The sequence below is a fragment of the Helicoverpa zea genome, chromosome 15 (assembly GCF_022581195.2).
Source record: "Helicoverpa zea isolate HzStark_Cry1AcR chromosome 15, ilHelZeax1.1, whole genome shotgun sequence".
Lineage (NCBI taxonomy): Eukaryota > Metazoa > Arthropoda > Insecta > Lepidoptera > Noctuidae > Helicoverpa > Helicoverpa zea.
Genome location: NC_061466.1, coordinates 8,400,159 through 8,427,772, shown reverse-complemented (window position 1 = coordinate 8,427,772; position 27,614 = coordinate 8,400,159). Strand labels below are relative to the sequence as shown.

The window sequence follows — 27,614 nt, the reverse complement described above, 5'->3', positions numbered from 1 at the left end:
CAGACGACCGAAGCGACAGAGCACGCGCGCGCGATACTCGTCTCTACACAACTTAGTTTTAAAGCTAGCGCTCCGGATTGCGCGACACATTAGAGGACATTTACACGCCATGGATGAAACGCCGTAAGCGCCAGCCTGCTCTAATCATCTTCAGTTCTACGCGCAAGAAAATAGGCACCATTTTCCCGTGTCATAGCTATAGGTGCTGTAAAGACACAGTTTTCAAATGTCACGCAGTGTAGTCGTCTCTTTTCTCCGGAGTCCTGTCGCATCTGCCCGGCTCCTTTGGCATCCTTCAGCATGCATGTGTCCCCCCGCATATCTTTCATCCCGCTCTACGGCGCCTGAAGCCCAGTGTCCGGTCTCACCGACTGTTAGGCGGTCGTGTTAACGTCGCTCTTTGTATATGTTCCTCACGATATAATCACGAATATATTTGTGTGTTGTACGTACCTAGTACATGTATAGCGTGAAGGATTACATGTGAAATGTACTGTGAAGTGACGCTCAGTGTCGTTTGATGTTTGTTTGTGTGGAAGACAGTCACCAGAAGCATTCATGATTCAGGTTAGTTTGCCAAATTTATGTTCTCACACGACTTTTATGGGTGTCCAGAAATATTTGAGCACTAACAAAAATTCTAATGATGGAATAACTGGAGTGCTTTTATAAAGCTTTTGGCAGTGTCAACGCCCAAGTTTATTTTAAGGCCCCAATATTTGATAAAGCATCAAAAACTTTTAGCGATTTGGGAGTTTGGGACCATCTCATCTTCAAATTTCTCAGAGCATGAATGCCTAAAGATTTTGACGTCAAGCACTTCATTTCGAGTGCTATAAAAAGCCTGTGCTTATGGATTTTGTTTGAAATAAAGCAAACATACCGCCAACACATAGTAAATAAATAATCATCGTATCAGAAGATTGTGAAACATCAATCAGCTGCTATTATTTATTACTGAAAGCCCACGCGTGGGCGTCCAAAGTGGCCAATGTATAATTTAATTATAGATACGAATGTATTCATTAAGTATTGCGAAGCTGGTTGTAATTAATTTTGGAAGAACAATAGGAGCTAGAAAGAAATTTAAAAAAGACTCGTTAAGAATTGATTTTGAAAAACGAAAGTCTTTCACAGTTAGGTACATTAACTATGAAGTTGTTTGATACCTAACTATTAACTATGGACCAGTACCTACTTCTTTTTTTGCCAATTTTATAATACTTACAGCAAGGTTGCGACTGTTTATGAGAAAAACGTTTTTTGCTCTTACGCGTGTTTGTCAGTGGGATGACATGTGACAGTTTATGTTATCTTATGAGATTCTTATTTAAATTAAATATTGGAGAGTTTCAACTGCACATTATTACTATTTAAGGCAGTTAAAGCTTGTTTTAATAATAAGTATTCTGGATTTGTCAATGGTTTGAAGTTGTAGGTAATCGATAGACTGATTATTACATTTTCTTTATAGGTATTTTAGGGACACAGATAGTCTAGAGCCTAGTAGATTTTATCGGGCTACGGAACGTATTTTCCTCGGGACGCGGATAGCTACAATTAGGTAATTAGCGAAATATATTTAATCTTATATATTAATTAAAGTTGAGTATTAAGAATTATGCACACAAATTAAAATAATAATTTTAGGTCAGCACAATATATTCTTGAATTATATTATTATTTATTACTTTGAATAAATAAAACATTATAACACACGTTAATGTGTACGTAGCAATTAATTTACGAAGAGTACCTATCTAAGTATTGTTTTGCAAATTACATACGATTCTTGTAACAAACTAGTATGAATTTATTATAACAAATAAATATAAATATAGAACTGCATTATGAGTTTATGCATATTAACATAAGTACTCGTATGATAATGTATTCATCGTTCAAGGATAGCATTGCATTACCTAAGTATTTTTTTATGTGTCATTTATAAAATTCTTAGTTAGGTATTTGTTTGTTACTGAGGCAATATTTATCTTAAAACTACAGACTTGTAAATATACCTTTCAAACAAGAACATTTTCGCAAAAGTCTATAATAACACCTACTCTTTAAGTGGAACGTACCTAATTAAGTATTTCAGGAGTTTTTGAACCTATTTGAAAATTTCTCAGTGTTACATATACATTTACCGAAGTAGACTATTCACTCTTTACCCAGGTGCACCAAGTACCTAGTTCCTACTGGTGACACCGGGAGATGCACAATGATCTTAAAACAAGTTAAGCTTGAAATCTTTAAAGCGCCATTTTATATCACTTACTCTTAATAAACAAAAAAAAAAACAAAAACAGACCACATATAAGTAACACACGCAACGATGATATACCCGACTGATGTTACAAAAACTCGTGTAAAGCGCGTAAAATATTACTTGTAACAAAACGCTTCATGCAAGTTAACAGTCGAGTATACCTTTGCATGTTGCACCTTGCAGATCTCTTAGACACTTCTATGTTGGTTTGATATAAAACTTAATGTTTATAATGTACTGTCATAAGTATAAGTACCTATCTAGATGATGTTTAAGTTTGACTATTTCCCTTAGGGAAGATTAAAACCCGAAGCTTTAGGCTGAATATTAGACTTATCTATGATTAGGTACAGTACCTACCTACCTACATTTAGGTAGTTTATGGCAATCAGGAAAGTAATTAAATTAAAAATGTATGAAAGCTTATTAAATTAACTTTAGACCATATCAAACATCTAACTCATTAGAATGAAATACAGGCCAATTTTAAGCTCCTTTTGTCGGACGTTAACACTGACAAAACGTATCGATAATATGCCTAAAACAAGTACCTAAGTATCATATTATTATCTCTATCAAAATTTTGTCCACAGTTTTTCTGTTTAGCACCAATGTCCGCCGGACAATTTTGTAGGTACATCCATGGTACGAGTTTAACTTCTAAACATTTAATAAGTCACCTATAATTGTCCCTTTGGGCTATTCCGTCAAAAAGTTTTAAGTAAAAAAGCTTAAGAACTTATAAAAAAATGTTATATGAATATTTGATAGTTTATGTTAATAACATATTATTAAATCTGAGCGTTTAAAATTATAAGTTATTATTTTCTTTACCACTTGCTTTTGCCGCGAGCGTCACCCACGCTTGTTTTAAAAAAACATTGTACACTTGTCACTTTGTTTGTACCTACGGATAACTCTTCATCCATATGTTGTTTTTCCAAATAATAATCAGATTAACTCGGCCTCAGTTGATTTTCTACTACAATTTGGCATTTGCCATTAGGTACTCATATGGGGTTCGTGTCTCTACATAGATTATTGAATTATACTTTAAAAGATATTCTTAACTCATGTGTCACAACAAACTCATCACAACTATTACTTTTTCTTGTTACTAAAAGAAAATTATTATAATAATATCCAATTCTGAATATTCCAAGAGGTTTCACCTCAGCAGCACACCCGGTGCTGTCAGGATGCGCGTGAGTCGCGAGCGTGACGCCATTAGTTCGTACTGCAGCCGAGCAAGCCCGAAGGCGACCGAGTGGACGGGAGACAACTGTCATAAATTTTTATTCAAATAACTTTTGGTGTACTTGTGAATTTAATATTGGTATAGAAATAGCAGAAAGAAAATTAAAAACATTAGCACGCATTTTGTTAGACATCGCTAAATAAGAACGTAATGCAAAAGTAACTTAGAAAACTAGCCAAATGATATTTGCCATTATCAAAGTACAAATGTGCGTAATTAGAAAATAGACAATTTGATAGGACTAGGTGTAAGATTTTGCAACCTCATCCAGACCCGAAATAACTACCAAATATCTCCCAACGACACAGGGGACACAAAATTAACGTGCCTTTCCATTAAACAAAGCAACTCAATATAAAAAGCTATAATACATTACAAAGGTACACAATATCCCAGTGCCAAGACTTCTAAGCCCAGTACAGATGGCGGATGCGCCCGCGCCGTGAGCGTGATACCATTAGTTCGCAGTGCCGCCGAGCGCCGCGGGCAGCCGAGTCTTGCCGAGCACACCCGAAGCTGTCGCGACCGACGCTAAGTATTATGAAATTGTGTGGGGATAGCTGAAGAATGGCTGGAATAAACGTTACGGCGAATAAGATGTTTTGTTCAAGTATCTTGGATGATAGGAAGAATGGTGGTGCAAATGTTTGCGAGATAGGTCTTTTTTTCGTTGAAAATCTTTAACTTGGGGAAAAGCTAAAAATTAACACCCTGATGCTACTTATTCATAGTCGCAGTTCAGACAGTATGTCATCAATAGATACTTATGATTATGTCTGTGAACCTTATAAATTATTGAATAGGCACGGAAAAGCATCCATAGCTTAGGATATAGAGCACAAGAGAATAAGCAGAAACACGTGAAATCTCAACTCTCAAAGTTCGATGGGATGGCAATCTGACACGACCAGGGAAAGATCAGGCAAGGATCGGCCTGACGACCGCGGGCTCACTGAAGCTTCAATATGTCCACTTGTCCTATTTCAGTAATGAAATTAATTAAACAAGAACAGTTCTTCAAATTCTGAATCTCCTTTAAACAATATCATAAGAGTATAACTTACGAAATAGTTCTTGGGGTCAATGGTAGACGCTTATTTTGGGGGTCATAATTAAGTGGTTCTATCTCCTCTAATCCACTGTATCTAGGGGCTCATAATCAAAGGGTCATTATCATTTCCGAAGTATTTTCGAAATCCCAAAATTAATTGTGCCATTCTTTTCTAAATTTTTCTAATACCTACACTATTCTTCTTTTTTTACAATATAATTCTCGAAGCTCTGTGATTTTATACGTTCCGTGGCAGTATTACCAACAGTTTTAATCCATACAAAGACTGACTTCCCGCGAAATCCATATAATTTGTTACGAAGTAAGAGATTGATTTTTCTTCGAGCGATACCAAACCTGTAGTAATGTAGTATAATATAATATTCCCGGCCGTTGTCGACCATTACCGCAAGGTGGATTATTGAAATAAATCGCGGGTGATCAACAAAATGCATAGTTTGCGCGGCTTGCCATTATACTGATTGAGTTTCCCGGAGAACGTCCCATGGTTTGTTAGGAGAGTGGATTAAGGATGGGCTGGGTAAAGACGGGTTTTATCTAAATAAGGAAATATAAAAATTTGCGTGATTTTGGTGTTAGAATTTTGTTTCAAAGCGGTTGGATTTGTAAGGTTTTTTTTGGTCTGTCCCAAAGCTTGTACTATAAAATGCTTATTATCCTAAAAAAATCTGTTTATTCCAACACCAAAATACTGATAAATTAATTAAAGGACAAAAGGATAATAACAATACTCTAGAGAATCTCAAAAAAGTTTTTAAATCTGACAATAATGCGTCTAAATCTGCCATTGCCGATTAAAATTATTAGTGCATTAATAATCACATTTAACAAATGCGTAATCAATCAAAAATACCAGCACACACAATACAGGCTTTCAAAATTATTAAGCCTTTAGTACATTCTAATATTAATTTTCAAAACGCCATACCTGAGAGTGGCAAGGCAATGTCTCTTGTCATGTCGAACATAGATAATGTTTGCTATGAATGCAACCTGTCAAACATATAAACTGACAGCGTGGATTTGAAGCCAGAGGTAGGTAAATAATGTGAATATTATTTACTATAGAATTCGCTGAATTTGAGGAAGAAATATTGACAGTTTTGTGGAAGTTTGAAATGGTATAGTGAAGCTAAATGCTTTGGTTATAGAATATAAATAAAATAGCTGAAAAGAAATGAAGCCAGTCCGTAAGTGTTTCATAAAAATAATAAATAGGCAATAAGGCTATTTAGTTTATTCTGTCGTAGTAAAATAATAATTATGCCATACTGACTATTCACTAAGTTACTGCTAATTGAACATAGTAACGCCATCTATTAACAATAAATGGGACTAAATGTTCACAACTTTTCCTGCCGTGCTGAGGATACCGAAATATTTTCTTATTTCACGAATAGAGATGAAATGGAGGATAAATAGAACCTTCTCCTTCTGACTAAAGTAAATTAAAATGCTGGAAGTCGGGCATCTACGTGGTACTTTCGTATCATATTCAGTAGTACCTATAGTACAAAAATCTTCTTTACATGACAACATTATTTTACGTAATCTCCAAACACCTTTTCGTCAAAATGTACTCAAAACTTTTCACACTATTGACTAGAAAACATCCATTACAAGGTCAAACGGAAAATCGATGAAGGTCAAGGTCAGTGGTTCAAGGACGTCTGTAACAGAAACTATGAACTAATAAATACTAGGAATCGTGAGAAGATGTGATTAAAAGCTTAGTTTGTGTTTCAATTAGATTTTATTGATTTTGGTTTCATTCACTTGAAAATGTCTCAATGCTCGATGTTTTAAAGTCCCATAGCGAGCCATTAGGATTACATTTGATACTACTATTGGTTCAAAATTGAAAGATCAATAAATAATTACACTTCAAAAATTACATCTGCATTTTCACGGGCTCGTGAAAATTTACCATTTTCAGTTTAGCAGTAAGTATATACTTCTCCAAATTAAAGTATAGTCATGGTAAACACTTTTAAAATGACCTTGAAAATAATTGTTACAAAAAAGGCGCCCTTTATAAGGAAGCGCCTTTTATTAATAATTTTTGATTGCCATTATTATAGCTTATAAAATCTGTTTCTTCTTAATTAATAGAACTAGTCAAATTGTGTTACAAATTGATTAATTACTCGTTTGTACGAATATAACGAGCAGTTACAGCTGTTTTGTACTGTGTGGGAGGTTACAATATTTTGGCCTTAAATACGTATATGTAATAAACTATATCCATAATAGATATGTGTTTATTAAGATTTATTTCAATTAAATCGGTTTAAAAAAAGTTGACATCACATCATCTATCGAAAATTTTCCAAAATTACTTCTTAGAACAGATCTTGAAGTACAATTCAATTTATGTACTTAAGCGTTTTTGTCACATAGAAAAGACGTCTAAGCTTATAAATTATGTATTGATCACTAAACTTCATCTGAACTGAACCTTGTCAAACGAAAAAGAATAGGTATTTTTAAAAATCTGGTACACCATCGAGTCCACTGTGTTTATGTTGCGAATTTTACTTGTCCTGAGATTTTATTTTCGCTGAGAAATTGTTCATTCTCTTTTGTGTTGTTCCTATGGATAAGTTTTCTATTTTCATGTAGGTATCTAACATAAACCTCTAAACCACCACAACCATATAGGTCCCTAGTACATCACTTTCGCAACAACATAAATCTTAATATAAACTACATAATAGCAACACGGTCCCTAACGAACTTAAGTTCTAACAATAGAGCTGCGCCCACGCAGCCGGCTAATCGATACGATCATCGATTTGAATCCCGATTAGATTCTATTCGAGTTTGGTAACACTTCGTTTTTCTTTAGCTACCTTTTGTTTTGTATTGTGGCAACTGAACTTTTTTGACCTATATTTGAATTGATTTTTAAAAAAAGAAGATTGGTCGTTTTAAGACTTACCTACCTGATAAAATTTTCCGATAGGTAGCCAGTTCAGATAGTAGGTAGGTGGGATTTAAGCCCATTTCGATTTTTGAGTAATTCTGATATTTTATTTTAAACAGATACCTATAACGAAAAAAAAACTATCTTTTGGTGCCAAAACAAAGCAATTAATATTTCTTTAAACTTTAATGTTGCCAGCCTAATAACAAATGAAGAATCGTAAAAAAAACTGTCCAACTTTCGCTAAAAAGTCGTGACTTTGTCAAAAGTCTACAATTAATATAAATTAAATAATTCATAAAATTGATCGAAAATTCACACCTTTTGGGCAATTATTTTATTAATTTATGAGGTCACGATGAAAAATTATCTTTTAATAGTACGTATAATTGCGGATTGGCATTTTTATAGCGTGTAAATATATGTAAATCTTTATGAACGATGCGGTTGACTTGTTTTTTTAAGCGTGGATATTGTTTTATTATTTTTTGTCAACAAAAATTTGGGAAAGCTAGGGGATTGTTGTTTTGGAGTAATTTTACAATTATTGTGTGGAGCATAAAAAATACTGTCATATTAATTAATGATCATAACTTCAGAATACATAACAAAATACTTAGGTACGTTAGAAAGGAATAGGTATCAGTCTTGGGCGAATAATTCACTCACTCTCCAAAATTAAAAATTATTAAGCATTTATTAAACTAATCGTCACATAGGTAGTTACAGGAATAGAAATAATTTATTTGCAAAAAAAAATATGTTTCAGATATGGTGATATATTAATTTATATTGTCTGAATACATTTCATCTTACTGCATGCAAAGTATTTGTTGATGATAACAGACCTACCTATATTATTACATAAAAACATATTTTAGAAACCACACTAGCTAGACCGTTAAAGGATACAACATACAAACAAAACAATTTTCAGCACACAATTTCACAACATTAGGTAAACAATTAATTGTCTAACGTACAAGTACTCAGCAAACACTATAATTAGGAACTTCAAACATAAATAACAAAGTGGGTGAGCAGTGTTGCAGCTGCATTGACGAAGTGCAAAGGTAACTCCCATTTAGGGTTACCAGCCACCAGAAAAACATGCAAACATTACTAATAGATGGTACAAAAATAGATAATATCACAAAAAAATGGCAAAAAATTGTGCTTTAGTAAAAAAAGTACAATTTATGTCCTTTAAAGTGTAATTTATATTTTATTTATAAGTTTATTTTAAAGTAGAATGATCACATAACTAACATTTTGTTCGGAAAAGTTTTAGATATTTGCATGATGTATGTCACCGGCATTATATAGGCGACATACATCATTTTTGTGGCATATCTACTAAACGGAACTTTTTTTATCATTTACTTACATAATGGCCTGAAACACAGGTTTACATAAACCTAGCTCGGGCAGGTCGCTTTAATATCTTAAGTCTTTGTTAATAACAAGTATTTAATAATTGTGTTAATAATAGTATAAGTAGGCCCCGCAGGGCATCTGAGGCGGATGACGGGGAGTAGCGACCCCGCGGGGCTATATATCCGAGTGCTCCAGGGAGAGTATACTGTCCCCCACCTCCGGCTTGCCGGAGTGAAGCATGACGGGGGATAGGTCTCCCGCCTCTTGGCTTGCCTTCATCGGCCGGTCAGAGTGGAGTCGCTAGAGCAAGGTTAGTCCTGCTCGGAGGGTAGGTGCCTCGTGGTAAGTGGCGAGTGGGCCGGTGATGCTGGACCCACAGGGAGCGCGTGATCTGCGTTTAAAGTCCGCCGAGGTATGCTCACCCTTCTCAGCCGCTCATGTCCCTGTTGCCCTCTTGTTGCTTTTCAGTGACTGATTCCCGGGGGCCCAGTAAGTGAGTTGGCGAGTCTCCACCTGCCATTTTAACATGTATTTAATACATTGTCATCGGCAGGTGCCATAGTTCCCGTAGTTTCCCCATTCCTAGTCCATTAGCATCCCATCACAATAGCCTAAGTAGTTTTCATCCATAGTTAGCAATAGTTTAGCACAGAACCGGGGATTGTCCTTGGGTACATTTCTATAGTGTATACGGGGATAATCGTCGGTTTTGTGTCACCATTTCATTAAAGTTGTCTCAAAAGGGCTTCAGCGTGTTGGCCTCGGCCCCACGTTCGCCTCCCAAAAATCCGGGACTCTATAGTCCCGAGGTCTGGAAGAGACATACATTTAGTATAAGTAGTAATTACCTTGCATTATATACATACCTAAGATTTAACTATGAAATTACTGTGGCTTATTATAAACCATCTTTTTGTAATTCTGTACATTAAATATATTTCTATAATTAGCAAAATATATATTTCTATAATTAATAATATTAAACCCCATGCTACTTTTTATCTATCTAGGTAACGTTATTTCTTCGAGATGCAAATGAAACCGTAGAAAAGAGCTAATTAGCCAGTAAGCTATTATAATATTTGGCAACCCTATTCTCATCATACAAGCCGATCGTATCAATATGACGAATATACTGTTGTGATTTACACCTAGTAATTAAATATCATTTCGGTGGTAACTTGTTTGGTAAAGTTTCGAAATCTGTAGTAATTACCTGAGCCTCTATTAGAATTATGAGAAACAAAACAAGTATGTTTTAGAAATAACTAATTGGAATGTAAGTGAAATAAAGTCAGTTACAAAAACAATCTATAAGCAACTGTGTATTAAAGTCGTGTAGCCAAAGATATATTTCAGCGGGGTCATAGATATGCTAAATTATAAGAAATCGATATCATATTATGTTTTAAATAGTGATGCTTCCTCGTAATCCTGAAATATTATATATAAAAAAATATTATATATGAAATATTATATACAAAAAGGTACACAAAACTATCTAACTCTACAATCATTCTACAATAATTATTATTGTAAAAATTCTCATTATCATTGTCATAATAAACACCTCGGTTAACAGTCCAATTCATTACGTTTTTCAAAAAGGTATGGTGCAATAAAAACATATAATATAGCAGAATTCACTCCCACTTGTACCTACATACGAACGGTAAAAATCATCATGATAATCCACGAAGGCGTCAGCATAACCATGAAACATACAAAAACAAGAAATTCTTAAGTACTTTTAATTACAATTAAACTTAATTAATCTAATATCTGTTAGTAATCGAATTTCTATTCACTTTACTTCGTCAATAATTATTATTCTTGTTAGATGCCTATAAAGGATTAACAATTACGAATTTCATTTTAACTTTAAGACTTAAGTTCAAGTTGGAGTTAATCAGGTTCAGCGTGTATTAAATATTCTGAATCTTAAGTTTTATCTAGACTATTTATTATTCTGCACGAGGGATAGTATATTTTGTGATTAATTAATATATAGTGGAATAATTTGATATAAAAGCTTTGTTTTTATTAAAAAAATGAGATTCGCGGAAGCAAAACAAAACATAATATATTTGTGGTCATTAAAATAAAACCATTTTTGACGTTTAACCGAAATTAGCATCAAAATGCTTTTTTTCCACCAGTTAAGAAGCCGCATCATTTTTTACAAAGAAAAAAATAAAGCCTTCAAATTCAAATAAACGATTGAACCCATCCATCTTGCCTACTCAACTTTAAAACTAATTAACAAGGTACAGTCAAGTAAAAAAGTCTCTGTCAAAATACAATCAATCAATCGTATAATCAATCAGGGGAATGACAAACCCACGCCCACAAATACACTGGGACGAATAAATGCCAAGAAACATTATAGAATTATTATTGCAACGCGAAATTATAATTGCATTTCAAAATTATTAGGTGCAAAATTATATTATTGGTGTTGTGGGCCGCAGGCGTCCGTATCTGATGCGTACCTTGCTTGACATGGTAAGTGATGAGTGAAGTGATAGAAACCTGCTTTCGTCGAGCGTTTTGAATTATGGCTACGACTGTACCTTTGTATCAGATTCGGAATTATGTAGGTTTATATTTGTGCAGTCTACATAGTTTGTGCGTTTGGTAGCTTTTCGTCTGAAAATATGTATAGATGGATGGAAATGGAGCGTTTTCTATACCTAGTACAGCTGAATCCGTTTATAATGACATCAAAGGGACTTTACAAAAACGTCATATTAAACGGACGTCATACAAAGCATTTCATAGAAAATAAAAAATATTATTTAACTAGACAAAAACAATAAGAGAGATAATATAGAAATAATATGCAATAAATACACATGTTTGTACATTTTTCCCCTGAATTAGAACATGTCGTCGGATATCGCATTACTCTCCCGATTATTGTTGAAGGTAGGATGCAGGTCAGTCGGTTATTGTGACGAATTTTGTTAAAAATGCGTCACAATAAACGACATGTCACTGTCAGCGAAGTCATTATATCTGACTTTTTTAGAGAATTTGAAGTGAAAACCAAACTTCAAGTACAATTACGTCACAATAAGCGGTTGGTCAATATAAGCAGAGTCATAATAAACGGATTCTACTGTATTTTAAAAGAAAAAGAAGAAAATTAAAATTGTTATATTTTTTTTCTTATTTAAATATCTACTCTGCCTATTAATTTGCAAATAGCGTCTACTTACCTAATTTAGCTTCAATTATTTAGTCTACTTTTCGTTGCTAGGTTTTATTTCGAAAAAGTTTGTTTTTCAAAACTACAGAATAACTTCGTTTATCTAGGATTATCTACGAAACCATAATACATGTGTATGTAAGATTTACAGTTAGCCATAATTTTCAGGCAAATGTATGTCAACAAGACGTCTATTGGCACCGTCAAAGGCATGTGTGGCCAATAAATCAACTTCTTAGGGTTACTGTATTGCCCAACCGATTTTATAGACCTATATAAATAGCCCCAGGTCTTCAACCAAAGCTATTATTTGCTCTTCTATGTAGAACCCAATTATTAGTTTATTGAAATTCTAGGTTTACCGCTGCTAATTTATTGCTTGTGATGTGTGAATAATTAATCTATTATGTGAAGCAGAAGTTATTATGAAACTATACAGTAAGTTTTAGGTATAATTCTACTATGTCTTTAGTTGAATACTTTAAAAGCCCGCGCACACTACAACCTTTTAGTCTGCCGATAGTTTGTTTAAAGCCGACCCCAACATAGTTTGGGATTAAGGCTCGGAGGATGATGAGTTTGATTGGACTCATAGTATGAAGATGAATTGCGATAAAAGGTAGTACACATTACAAAGATCAGGTATTTAGCCAGTATCAGACTGGCTTAAAAGCTTGATTAGAATCTCAATTTTCTTTAAAATAGAATTTTGCCAACCATCGGGTCAACTGTCGGACGACTGTTTAGTCAACAGCATGTCATATTCTAAGCGTTCATGACGCCTATAGGTACATACATTTAATATTTACTTTAAGAAAACAAAGAGAGAATAGGTAGGAAATACCTAACAGTGACGAAACTTCCCGAAAATCCATCAATACGTGAAAAAAGACAAAACACTGCTTATCAGTAAGGAGAATACACCTATTGTATGTAGGGCGTGACGCCTTCCGTCATTGTTTTTTTATTATCTATGTACCGTCCGCCATTGTTTTTTTTATTATTTTTTATTATCTATATGTCTCACATACGGTCATCTTCAAAGGCGGTAATTTTTCTTAAAAATCTATTGTTCATTATTTTAAAAAGTGTGCACATTTTTGGCTATTTGGTATTTTTGCAAAATGTACCTTTTGCGGAGTATGTATGCTAATGGGTGTATTGTTCTAAAATATGTTTTGGGTTAAAACATTCTTAGAAATTGTAACAAACGTGTTAGGAGGCAGGTCACTGTATGTACCTATGCTGCCGTGGTACTTACTAAATCTTTCTATGCAAGGAGTGGCCATATAATATATTAAAATACTAGGCATCTGTATGGTTAACTGAAGTTTTCATATCATCTCTTTTTTTGGAACTATTGCTTAACGACACATGAATAATTTTACATTGAATTTAAAACTTTTTGTTTATATTTTGGGCTTTAAGATAGACGAAACTTTATTGAGTATTTTATTGATTAAACTTTCCTTTCCTGTAAAATAATAATTAACTGCCAATTAGCATGTAATTTATGGTAATAATAAATTCAATATCATGTATTTAATTCTACTCATAGATTTTCTCTTTCGGTAAATGTCTTAACACTTTTGATTTCTCATAATTACTTACATATTATATTGTTGATTTCCATCCTATTCAAATATACAAAGAAAGATATTATAATCAAATTGAAAGTATTATTTACCAAGATGCTAAACCAATATATTAAAGTATATGAAAATTTAGATCCGTGTTTTATAATGTTCCTTTGCTAGTCCATTTTTTCTTTGATATTACTATTTTTTACAAAAAAAAAAGTGCTTAGTAAGTAAATAAATTAAAACCGCACACCTGACTTAAAAACCACCCTTGTACAATCACACGACAGCCCATTCAGAACCATAAACTTTACACAACCCATTCATTTGTTTTTACAAAAAAAAATACCAAGAACTAATGAGTACTGAGCTTTGTCATAAAACCTTATTGTTTCTACCCAGGTAAGGTTTAGGGTTAGGTGGTGGTTTAACCCCCACCCTGTGTCCTTAAGGTGTTAATATTGTGTCACGGGATTATCAGGATTAGTCTTGGCTTAGACATCAAATCGTGCCGAAGTTAGTACAGCGACATGTCCACTTTATGCTAGCGACATATCCACGTTAGAACTTGTGTCGTATCCACGTTAGTCCCAGTGTTTTTTAGTTTTTTTTTTTTTTGGTAATGTGTTTAGATTTTTGGAACAATGTTTAGTGAATTTGAAGAGTGTTTTTGTGCAACGAGTGGGTGTAGTGAAAATCATTTGTCGAAACTCACTCAGTTTGTGAAACGGTGGTGGGAGGATGATTATTATAAGGTAAAGTTTGCTCCATCTCTTCTCCCCTATCTTCTCTGTGTATATTTTTTTATTAAAAACCATCGAATTTGTTCGAACATTTTTGGTTTTGTAACTTTACATAAGTCTCAACATCACACTCAATAATTATTATCATGAAATGATTAGGCTCTCTGTAACAAAATGTCTTCGCCATACCATATTCTACTGTAACACAGTTTTTCATAATGTTTTTCAGGCTCTATGTAAAAAGTGTATTATCCTGAGCTACCGATACATAGTTTTTCATAATGTCTTACAGTGATCTTCAATATGTTCTTTACCGTAAATACAATACATTAATCTTACATTAATCGCCAAGAGCAAAAACTTCAATTGTTTTTTTTATGTCGGTCAAATTCTTCCCCCAAACACTTAAATCCCTTAATCAACATAAACAACCATGTCACACCATTTAATCCATTTTTCCTTACTCGTGTCAAATTCCTTAAGACGCACCAAATCCGATCGATACTTGACCCCTGGCTTATCCAATTATTATTTAATACCCATAACGATGCAAGGCGCCTTAAGCCGAGATTAAGATAAACCGGGCTTGTCCACACTATTATTACGTGTATTAAGTCCATGCGAGACGCCACGATAATTTTATATAGAATCTAAATTGTATCAAAATGGTTAACCTGATAGGATATGAGGACAGATTATAGTGTCCCTGTTTATTTTGTGTTCGTAAGAATACGGTTTAATGCGTGTCGTGATGTCGGTTGATGGAAAAATGTAGGTAATATGCTGTTTAATGTTGCTGTTTTTTTATGCGGCTTGCTTGCAGTTTTAATAATAATGTGCAATAGGGCTATAACGTTTTAAATTAATATTACAAGGCACTTATTTTTTTTTCTTTGTCCTAAAGTGTTCGTCATGTAAAATCTTCAATACTTTTTCATCGTCATTAACTCGAACGATGATCGCGTAAAATATTTCATGTGATCCGAAGTGATAAAGTCATCTATGTACACAAAATATGGCTGAAAACTGCCAACTTACACATTATTCAACAGTAGCTTAAGGAAATAAATAAAAAAATAAAATCTTCCAAATTCAAACCGCACTAAGAACTCAATTTTAGGCCCTCCTTTCACTACAACACTGATTCATAGTACACTGCAACATAATGATAATTAAATTAATAGACATACAAGAACAGACCACCCACACACGGATCATACCATTGTTGAATGCACGACAAATATTGATACAATCGCTGTGTTTGATGTCGACATAGACAGGAATACATTTTATTGTGATTACAATGCTTTAGTTTTGTATTTGCGTTTTATATGGACAGGTATTTACTTAGCTAGTGACAACACCCTAAAAATTTTGATGAGAGCTTTTTCGGAATGTTAGAGTGATTTTCAATCTTAATTTTTCTATTAACTTCGCCTAAGGCGGATTAGTAATTATTTTGTTATTCTAGAGTTGCTAAAGGCAATAGGTATTGCCAAATATTTTTAGGGCCTTTAAAGTATATAAAACTTGAGCTTTTCTAAAAAAAAAACGAGTCTAAAATAATCTACATGACCAATTTCAAAAAAATATCACCTTAAAAGAATTTCCTTACAGAGTACATGAGTAATTAAATAAAAGAGCCTATAAAAATTGCAAAATACTGGCCTGATAGTTTACCCTTATGTATTCAAAAATGGAACCCAAACAGATGTTTCGAAGTAAGTGTGTAAGTACACAATATTGGACAATGGCCGTAAAGTTGGAGCCAATAATTGGCGTGTTGGGCCAACTACTGAGAAATTGCTAGGCAAGACACTTCACCTACTTGCCTACCTATGTGTGCATAATTATTAGTTAGTAAGGTAAATTCGAAGTATGAAGGTACTGCTGGGCACAGAGGCGGTTCGTATTCTATAATTTTTACTATGCTAGATTTAGAAATACTTAAAATATTTAAAATATTAAATTTAGTTGTACGTCAACCGTTAACAATAATTCAATTCATAATCTTTGCACTTTAGAACATGATATTGTTTTTAATTTGGTAATTACGGATCAAAGATGAAGTTATATCTTAAATAGGTATTATAGGCCTACGCGTCCTCATAGGCTAGTTTTATTTGACTTTCTTCGTAATTGGATTAAATATTGCTAAAGCTCCTGTCTAGACGATGATTAGAAATATAAAACAGTTCATAACTAATGAATATAAAACAGTTCATAACTCAACATGTACGGAAGTATATGGTTCAAATTTAAATTAGCCGTATAGAACTGAATATTTCCCACAAGAAAACAGCGGGGCGGTGCAACTCAGGTGCGTGCTTAAGCGGTCATTAAGCAAAATGGCAATGCGTTTTGTGCTTCACTGTACACAAACCTGTTTACTTACTTCATGTATCATGCCCTGAACAATATGGCATGTCACGACAGAGCGCCAACGAAAAACGATCGCGAACGTACACATTAAAAAAAATAAAACATCACCCCGACCAACTGAAATAAGACCATATATCAAGGTAATAAGATACACTTTGTTATGTTACATTCAAAAAAAATCCCATGAAATATGTCCGCTTGTCCGTTGCTCTGCCGGTAGGCGTGGGTCAGATATGTGTGCAAATTTATGTTTTTCACTCACAGCGTCGGAAAATAGTCCGTTTTAAGAAGTAATAAGAGTAATTTCGGGTGTACGCTTAAGATTGCAGGTCAACCACCTCGGGTTAACATCGCGACTTTGAATGATTTTTTGCGTCTTGCAACCTTTTTGTGGACTGTTGACAATTACTCGTTCCGTTCCCACAGTTGTGACCGCCTTATAAGAAAACACTTAAAGTAAACGCAAAAAATCGCCGTCTAGACTTCCATTTTGTTTTTGTTTTTTTCGATTCTGTCGGAGGAGTGGCTTGCTTTGTAAAAACTAAATTAAGTTATTTTCTCATTTTACGATTTACTTTGGCTTTGCTACATAAAAGGTCAGATCTTAGAATAGATTTAACTTAGCAGAATTTCTTCGCATTCGTAGCGGTCGTAGCAGAAATATGACGTAAAGCGAAAAAAATAATTAAAGTATATCGTGCGCATGAGTTTTACGCTGTGATTCTTTAATGATACGCCTTGGGCTAATGATAATGATAAAAAATAATGATGAGGTTAACGGCAAGTTTCGTGGTCACTCGCCGTAACGAGACGCTGAAATTAATTTCAACAACATTGTATGCAATACTTTTGACATTGAAATCTTCGTCATTATACCCGTAATCTCAATTCATCAGCTGCAATCCTTTATGACTGCAACCTAATACAAAAATAATAGTTCAAAAATTCCAAATAGTCTAAACATCTGTCGTTTATTATATCATCACACAAAACGACTCTAATTTTCTTAAACTCTTTAAAGACCTCGATTACAATAACGATATCAAAAAACTTCTGACAAACACGACACAAAAGCAATCCCACTTTTACGAAACGACTTAGAAAGCCCGAAACGACTTCAAAATTCCATATAATTACTGGTCCGCATAACTTTAAAGTCTCAGACGTATATTTTTCTAAAAGACACTTTATTAAAACAACGTTTATCCGTTTTGGGGCAATAGAAAAAGGAATCATTGTAATTGGTGTGCTTTTACGAAATTGCCCCCGACGCGCCGGGTACAAACGACAATATAATTCCGGGGAAACGGATAATGATATGGCAACCCCATCGGTTACACGCCGTAATCGAGTGACAAACTGTTTTAAAAAGCGACAATCAAGTACATTATAAGTGAATGCTGGGTGTTGCCAGTGATTATGGTTTTAAACGAATTTTTAAATGAGATGTGGTTTTTTATAGATATTTAAGTGACTTTTTGATGCGGTTTTTATAAATTGTTTGTAGTCCTTTATCCTGTATGAAACATTTAAATTTCTTGCTAAGTAGATTAAATGTGCCTGTTATTGATAAACATTAATGTTATTGGAATAAATTGTTTAGCATAATACAACTCATTTGTCAATGTTTTAGCACTTCAAGATTAGTTACAAGATAGTAATAAATCACGTTATTTTAGATTCAATTGTTCGAAGCGTTTTGCTACGGAACAATTTCGTATATTTCTCACGATATCACAATAATAATTACGTACAAGTTTTTATAGGAACCTGTTCAAACGCAGCAAGGAGTGGTTGAATTAACTCGAAAACTTAACTTTGACATCGCGAGGCGGCCCGAATGCTTACCAAATGAATAGTAATTTAGTTTTCGGATTAAATCGTTTCAAACACGCGACACAGAACCACTTTTCTATTCTCAAGTCGGCTCGAAACCGTCATTTTACACAATTTTACCCAATTGCTCCAAGTTCTGAGAATTAATTTGATATTAGCCTTTGAAAACGCAAGGTGTGGTTTTGTGTCGGCCTGATAGTTATTTTGAAGAGGGATTTGAGCAACCAGTGTTTAAGGCTTGCTCTAGACTCGATAATCTTTTAGAATTAGCCGCGCTCATTCATAATTTTATTAAATGGACTGTTTTGTAAGTCGACTCATGATATGTTATTTCGTTTATAGACGGTAAACGCTTTCAAAACTTCGGATACCTACCGGAATTGTTATAACTGATGATTTGCGATTTTGCATATTCAATTATAGAAGGAAAACTAATCATGAGGTCGCAAAAAATGTTAAGTTGAAATCCCAAACAATGATTAACTTCATAACCGACCGCCATCGTTTGCATTAAACGATACACTTCCATGTGATTCACAAAAATAACAGTATTTATTTTCTTGTTTCAGGAATCGCAATCAAGTAACGCCGAAAGATGGAGTGGTCGGGGACCGGAGCACAACATGGCACTCCAACAGATCCTTAAGCTCCAAGAAGCGAGAGCCCTCCATAAGACCTCTCTTCTCCCCATTTACAAGAAGAATGGTCTTCCTTCACCACCGGGAGCTAACTACGAGAAGCATGACAAAAGGCCAGAATACCTCGACACCAGGGCATTCGAACAATCAAAGCTGGAAGCTGAGTTCAGAAGGCTAATGGAGCATTCAGGCAGAGACGTCCGCAACGATGAATCTCTGAAATATTTCCAACATATGATGGAAGCGAAACAACATTACGATTATCTCAAAAGTATTCAAGATAGAGAAACCAGAAGCAGCCCCAAAGAAGCCACTACAGAAGTAAAGAAAGAAGCAGTGTCGCCCAGTCATAATAGGTCGACCCCAGTACCTCAGTCTCCCTCTCATAGAGTATCGTCAGCCGAAGCGTCTCCCAATCACAGCATTCGCCTATCTACCTCATCCAGTCCTCTCTCAACTACTAGTCCAATTAACTCATCACCTTTAAGTCACTTGCAAAATATGCAACCCTTCGATTTTCGTAAACAAAAACCACATGAGAACAATGACAAAGAAGAGAGCAGAAAACCCTACGATTTAGGCTCAGCTGAAAAGGCAACTATGGACCTAATGAGAAGTCAATTCTTTAATTTCCCATTACCCACAAATTTGCCTATTCCACCAATGACAATGCCCTCGACATTTAATCACCAAGCAGCAATGGTAGCTGCATTAAGTCAAAACCCTATGGGTTTAGCTTCACTTCAAGCTCTATTACCTCAAATGTCAGCGAAACCTACAGAACCATCAGAAAATAAAATACATAGCAACGGTAAAGGAAGATCAGATGAACTCAAACCTGAAGATGACAATGTTCTTAATTTAAGCAAAGATTCGTACGCAGAAGTCGCACAAAACTCTAGAAACATGATGCTTGGAAAGTGCATCAGCCCACCGAAAAGACAATGGGGTGCGTCCCAAATGCCGCTAAATCTAGGAACGCACTTTATCAATCCAGCGACGGGTAAAAAGCGTGTTCAGTGCAATGTGTGCCTAAAAACATTTTGTGACAAAGGAGCTTTGAAAATCCATTTCTCTGCTGTGCATCTTCGTGAAATGCATAAATGTACTGTCGAAGGCTGCAGCATGATGTTCAGTTCGAGAAGATCTAGAAACCGTCACAGTGCGAATCCTAACCCTAAATTACATTCGCCGCATCTCCGAAGAAAAATATCACCTCACGATGGAAGAACAGCGCAAGTTCATCCTGTACTTATTTCACCTCACAGGGCAGGGTTGAACATTCCTCCAGTAATCAATCCTATGCACCCATTTGGTTCATATCCCCTTTTGAACCCACCACATAATATGGGTCAGTTCCCGTCAAATATACCTCTAGACTACAAAAACAGCATGAACATGAACTTCTCGCCATCCTTTGATCACACGCAGCCAATGCGTCGTGAGTCTGATTCTGTAGAGAACAAAGACCAAGATGGCCAAGGCGAGTCTGATGAAGATGACGGTATCGTAGTTGTTGCTGGTGATGACGATGATGAAGATGGTGAACACATTGATACCAGTGACTATTATTCTACATTGAACAAGTCCATAGGTTCCATAGATGATTCAGAAACGGACTTTGATCAAAGAAGTGTGAGTGATAACAACGAAGTAACTGACAATAGAAAAGATGAAACCGCTAGTCCTGAAGTAATGAAAAGAAAACGCAAAAACCTTAATCCTACTCGATTACATAATCACTACATTTCTGAAAATGGTACGTCAAATCAGAAACGTGATCACCCTGATACTGAGGAAAATGAAAGTGCTGTTGATTTAAAACGAGTAAAAACTGAGGAAAGTGAGGCAAACGGCGAGAGCATCAATGTTTCTCATAACGAAGATACTAAAACTAGCGAAGCCAAACCAGAAACACCAACTATCAAAGACGAACCTACCGATATGAGCTACAACATTCAAGACCTGAGGGTAAAGGAAGAACCAATTGATAAACAAGAAGTTTACAAGCCTGCTGACAATAGACCGAATGAAGAACAATTTTCATCAGAAAATGCATTGAAACGCCTTGAGAGTCTTTCTAAAGGCGATTTTCCAACAGTTCCTAAGAAACACGATACTCATTCATTAGGCCCGTACAATCTGTCAATGAACGATTCAATAGACTATTCCGATAGATCACCCTCTTCTTCTGTGTCCAGTTTTGACTATAACGCCGAAGACAGTCACGGTCAAATTTTTGGCCACTTTGACAATGGATTTTTCGTAAGCACTACTGATGTTCCTATGGATCATGAGAATCCCCGTAAATGTACAGTGTGCGGAAAGATTTTCCAAAACATCTACGTATTAAAGACTCATTACCAAAATGCGCATTTAAAGCTTATGTACAAATGTAACGTGGAAGGTTGTAGAGCTGCATTTACATCGAAACGAAGCAAAGACCGTCACAGTGCGAACATGAGTTTACATCGAAAGATTGAAGAATACAGAATATCTGAAGAGTCTTCTCGCTTCTTAGACAAAATACGAGAGCAGATGGAATTGATTTCAAGGTACAATGAGGAAGAGCGTGCAGTTCCTTACGTTGAATCTCACATCTACTACCGAGCGAAAGAATCTGATAAACTGAAGAACCATTTGAGTCAACAGCTGCCTTTCCCAACTCCGTATCCCCATCTGCAACTACCAGAATCCTATCTTAGTAACAGGGACATGTTTGCACAGCATTCGTTCCTCTTTACACCGTTTGGTATGCTCCCAAATTTTCCTCCGATCCCATTAGGGTTCCTACCTCCAAGTCTGAACGCTTTCGGCTGTCAACCAAATTATTCCCCACCGCATTCGAGAAAGCTTAACTATTGTGTTGAAGACGAGGCACCACGACCGAATAAAGATGGGAGCTATCCATGTCGGGGTTGCAAAGATAACTTTAAGGATCTGACGAGCTTGAAGCATCATTGTGAAACCGTGCACGTGCAGTCGTTGCACCGGTGTTCGGTCAGCGGTTGCAACGCTGCGTTCTTCTCTAGAACTAAGAGGAATATGCATTATGAGTCTCATATGTCCCGCAGACAGAATGGTAGAATCCACGCAAATCCCTCGTGACCTGAACAAAATTGACTGTGTAGTAGAATCTCCAGTGCATTTGTGATTTAATTTAGTTTCACCAAATAGTCTTGTAAAGTTAGTACCAGTACCTTTTTATTCTCAGTAGGATATGGTGTGGTATGTGTACAAAAGCGGCTCAGTCGTTTGTTTTTAAACTTTTTGCAGTGTAAATATTGACGTAGATCGCTTAGATTTTTCCATGTGTTATAGCATAGATAGTATTTAATTGTAATTCAACATTCCAATAGTAATAAATCGTGCAATAAAAATGTAAATAAATAATAGTGTAATGTACAAAGTTTTGGCTGATGTATTTAGTAACGAATGTATAATTAAGTACTTACAATTTTAAATGATGTATAGTTGTGAAAGTATAGAACGTTTCCGTCTAAATTATGTTTTGGTCTTTTGGCACAAACGAAATTATCGCAACAAGTTATGTATCATGTTAATTTACGTAAAGAAACGGCTTCGTCCTTTGTTTTTATTTATCTTTTTTATATTAAATCCTTTTTCTTTTATGCCTCGTTGCATTAAGTCCCGTAACTATATTGTGAAAAAGTTTTTTGATCATATCTCCTAATATTTTGGTGCTAAAATATGTCAAATTATAATTTCAATGTTATTGCTGTACATTTTCTTGGTGTTTCTCAATCAAGTCTACGTGTAATGTGAAATATTAGAATACCTACCTTAAATTGTATAAGTACCAAAAAGTATTAAAAACACTATAATATTAAGATTGTACTGTGTAAATAAAACATATATACTTCCTTTTTGCCAAACGATAATAAGTATGTAATAAAAAGTTTGGAAAATTTTTAAAGTTTTTCCTTTATCTCCCAAAACCTTCTTCAAAACACAATTAAGTCCATTACCAGATAAAAATGTATCATAGAGAGATCTTAATCAATATGAAATTGAAAGTAACAACCCCTAAAAAACAAGGTTTTAATGTTTTAGAATTCACAAACATCTCCTGAATTATGTTTATAAGTAAAAGTATTTAAGATGTCGATCCTTGAAACAAACTTCTAACGTTTATAGGGTTATAATCCCCGGGACATATCTTGGGCAAAAACCCTTACATTCTTCCAAACAGACATGGTTAAAAATATATGTTGACAGTTGCCGTAGAGTAATAAAAATTACTTCAAGTTTTATATGAACCACTTTTGTGTCGCTAAGTGCACGATCTGCGAACTTACCCTAAAATCTAAATACTCTACGTCTTCGTATAGTCGTGGTAGATATGAAATGGCAGAAATTTCCATTGTAATTAAATCCTAATCCTAGTTTCTGTCTAACCAAGTAACCTAATAAAAAATCACTTGATAGATAGTGTTAGAAAACCAGCAAATCTTTGAGCTAATAATCTAAAATCAACTCGTAAATTTTAATTTTATGTTAATAAGCAAGCAACAAAAAAAGACGCCATATTGGCAAACTATGTAGGTAGGTACAGATAATAAATATAGGCAAAGAACATCTCGCAAACAGCCCGGAGCTAAAAAAGTAAAAATTCCAGAAGCCGAACAACACTAATTTGCGTGATTTATGAATTTCAAATAAGGAATACAGATTTTATGCGTTTTTGAACACAAGTTGGAAGAGAGGGTTATTTTAAATGAAGGGGAATGGTTCTTAAGAATTTATTTAATTTTATTGGAATTTTCGTTTAGAAGTCTGTCGTGAGAAGTTAAGTTCGTGTTAAGATCACATTCATGATCATGTAACGAACGAAAATTTTTGGCAGTAGGTCATTGATAAACTATTGAAAATTAAATATTGTACTCATAAAAAGCCACACCTTTTTTAGCTTTTGCTTGCCCGCGGTTTCGCCCGCTTTCTATAGGAACTACTGCCCATATCGTAGCCTCGGGAAGTCTAGCCGTCTAACTGTGAAAGAATTTTTCAAATCGTTTCTGTAGTTTCAGAGCCAAACAATGGTTCCTCTTTATTATATAATATGAAGTATAGATTTTACAGTATTTTAAGTGTAACTAAACTACATTATCCCTTAAATAAATTGGCATTCATATTTTGGCAACGTAGTTGGCAATGTACTCCCCGGAGTACATAGATTTTCGCGAAAACTGTAATAGGTAGATTTTTTTTTTTAATTTTTTTTCAGTCATCTGTCATCGTAATAAATCAGGAAATAACAAAAAAATATTAAATTTTTTTAGTAAATTGATTTGCCAATTTAAGGGTTATATAGGTATATAAGCGTACATACATTAATTCCTAATTAACCTGTACACAACACAACTGTACACAGGGATAACACAGAGTTAGACACAACACGGGGAAGTTTGGTCAACCTATTAGTGCAAGTTGTACTTGAACTGTATTCTACTCGACTAGCAAAGTTTTTAATGAATCGGTATGACCCGCTAGTGTTCAGTGGATCACAATTACTTGCCTAACTTTGATGGAGTTTGGGTTCTTGTTTGAAGGGGTAAGTATGTGTGACGTGAATTTAGTAAGTATGGTTTGAAGTAATTAATGGTAGTCCCGTCTGTGTAAGAAATGCCTTTTAGCAAGGTTTCAGTAAGTATCTTGTTGTATAACCCATTCATATTTAATAATAAAGATTTATGTATTAGGTACTGCTGCAACCCGTGATTTAAATTTGACCCGCCTCTGTAACACTTATGGCCTTTTCTAGAGAACCACTTATCAACATACAATGATAATTAAGAAAGCATAGATGTACAATAAAAGCAAAATAATCGAACGAATTAAAAAAACAAAACACGATCTATTTCCATCGCTTTTCCCGCCCCTCCGTTCGTATTTCGAATCACGATGACATCTGACATTTGGTTGTCACCCGCGACATTTAGCGTGACGTCATTGACGCGACACGTCAGCGTCAACGCGACATCGCGTGCGGCCCGCGTTAATTTTTAAACTTTCTATTATCGCACGTTATTAGGGCGTAGAAACTTTGGAAATTGATTTTCATTTGTTTGTGCTTTCTGTGGGGTAAATATTTAGTTTGTGATAGGACACAGTATTGTACGATACATTTATTCTTTGCCTGTGTCATTATTTCCAATGGCATTAAGAGAGTAACTGATGGGGCTGAACGGAAACAATCACACCAATTACGAACACGCGTCTACGTTTTTTTCATAAGATCTTACTCGTTTCATTGAATCTTCCATTCATAAAATGATTCATTATTCAATGAAACATCTAACGAACGTTCTACGCTTATTAAATAGTTGAAATAAAAAGGTGCATAATATGCAGCTACCTCGCGATCCAAAACAATACGCACTCAAAAAGTCTCACACAAGGCTAGTCCGTTCTCATTTACATAATCAACTCTCATCAGCCACATTTGCATCCGAAACGCAACGTGAATTAAATTCAAAATAATAACATTTCACTAGCCTCATCAACCTTATTTCAATGAGCATAGAGCTCAAAATTGTAATTCAAAATGTAGTCGTAAGCTGGTAACGTAGTGGTCTGTGGTTGGCGCATACGAAATTCGAACGTCCCGCTTGTCAGCAATTTGTTTTGAAGAGAGAACACTTCTAATTCGCAAAAAGAACGAGCGTTCTATGTTTAAAAAGTATCGTCACGCGAGCTAGGTAAGATTGAGTTTACATTGGGCGCGCTTTTCTTTTTTATGTTAATTAAAAATGCTTTTTTTGAACATTCTTTAGCTAGATGAGCTACTTCTATAGTTAGCTTACAATATAAGTAGTCAGGTTCTATAAGGTGTGTTGACAAGTTGTTTTTCTAAATAGGTAATTATTAGTAGGTACCCAGGTATGTGCATGAAAGCAACAGATGCTTTTAGTAATAGCAGCCAACATTCAGTTGTATTGTCAGGATGGATAGTCATCATCATTTTATTTTCCAATTTTTGTAACCAGATACAATTTTAGACAGGAATTACAAATGTCATCAACATTGCAAGCAAGAAAAAATATTCAATCAATGCATAGGTATAGGTAATACTCATTACTCGATAGCTACTTCAATATGACCACACCTTTACCAGTTCCAAATTTGAATTTGAAAAGTTCGAAACGGCTTTCTAGAGCGTTTTTTTATGTCGTTAATGAGCCTGGCTTCTAAAGGAGTCAAGCCATAATGTTATTATGCACAGATATACATAAGTTGGTTTATAGGTAACAAATACTGTGTTTAATTAGGTAATGATAATTAGTCGTCAAAAATCAAAAAATATGAAGAAGAATAGAAAAAGCTTTTAAGAAATTTATTTTTATTTTTAAGCAAAAATAGATTAGAGGATAGAAGTAAATCTGACATTTAACTTGAATCAGGTATGTCTGTGGGTATGTTAGCTCCGCAAAGAACCTTCTCGCTGCAATTTTCGGAAACACGACCAAAAGTCCTCATTGTCTTAGATAACAAGAATAACACGCAAGCTTAGCCCCGGGCCGCGTATCCAAACAATAGATTCGGACTGGCCGAATTTTGAATTTGGAAGCATTGCCGGAGGCCCCATCGCCATATTGCACGCGATTGCTACTATTATTTATAATTTTTATTTCAAATGATTGTTCCTGTAATAAAATTAAGAAATAATAGTTAATTTGCAACTAGAAAATTACTATGGAAGTGATTCGCTAATTTAATGGTACGTTATGTTTTGGCTTGAAAGACAGGCAGGCATAATGTAATTGGTGGGTAAGCCTGCTTACTGCCTGTTTTTTTCTGCGTGTGAATCAGGCGATGTAGTTTGATCTATCATAGCTTTAGCGATCTTAGCAATATTTTACAATAGGTGTTCTAGTTTAGTGTATGTAGGTATTTATCTTTATCTTGGATGTTTATAGGTAGGTAAGTAAGTACCTATTTACTTTTCTCTTTCTAATTAATATTAGTGTTTAGAACTCTGTCAAAGATTTTTAAATAAAACTACTTTTACGGATTTTATCGCGTTATATTAATATTATTTAATCCCGACGTTAGTTTTATTTAAATGTCTAATATTCGCGTAAGTGTCAGAAATCAATCTGTCAAAGATTATTAAGTACCTAATACATTAGTTATCTACTATGTAAATACGTTATATATATAAAATTTAGAATTTTAAGTCTTAATTTTCATAAAGGAAAATAATTGCGCTGTGTGATAATTTGAAATGGAATCTTAATAATACGATAGGAATGCGTGTTCGTTGAAGACTCATTAGAATTCAGAATACCCATTATAAAT

At 34.6% G+C, this 27,614-nt stretch overlaps 1 protein-coding gene across 1 annotated transcript; it reads left to right on the top strand.

The window, feature by feature from the left end:
- The first annotated feature begins 363 nt into the window (after positions 1–363).
- On the top strand, positions 364–23,227 carry LOC124637066 (zinc finger protein basonuclin-2-like). Its single transcript, XM_047173386.1, has 2 exons — positions 364–567; positions 19,227–23,227. The coding sequence occupies exons 1-2, from the start codon at positions 559–561 to the stop codon at positions 22,401–22,403; spliced, it is 3,186 nt and encodes a 1,061-aa protein (XP_047029342.1). The 5' UTR covers positions 364–558; the 3' UTR covers positions 22,404–23,227.
- The last annotated feature ends 4,387 nt before the right edge of the window (positions 23,228–27,614 follow it).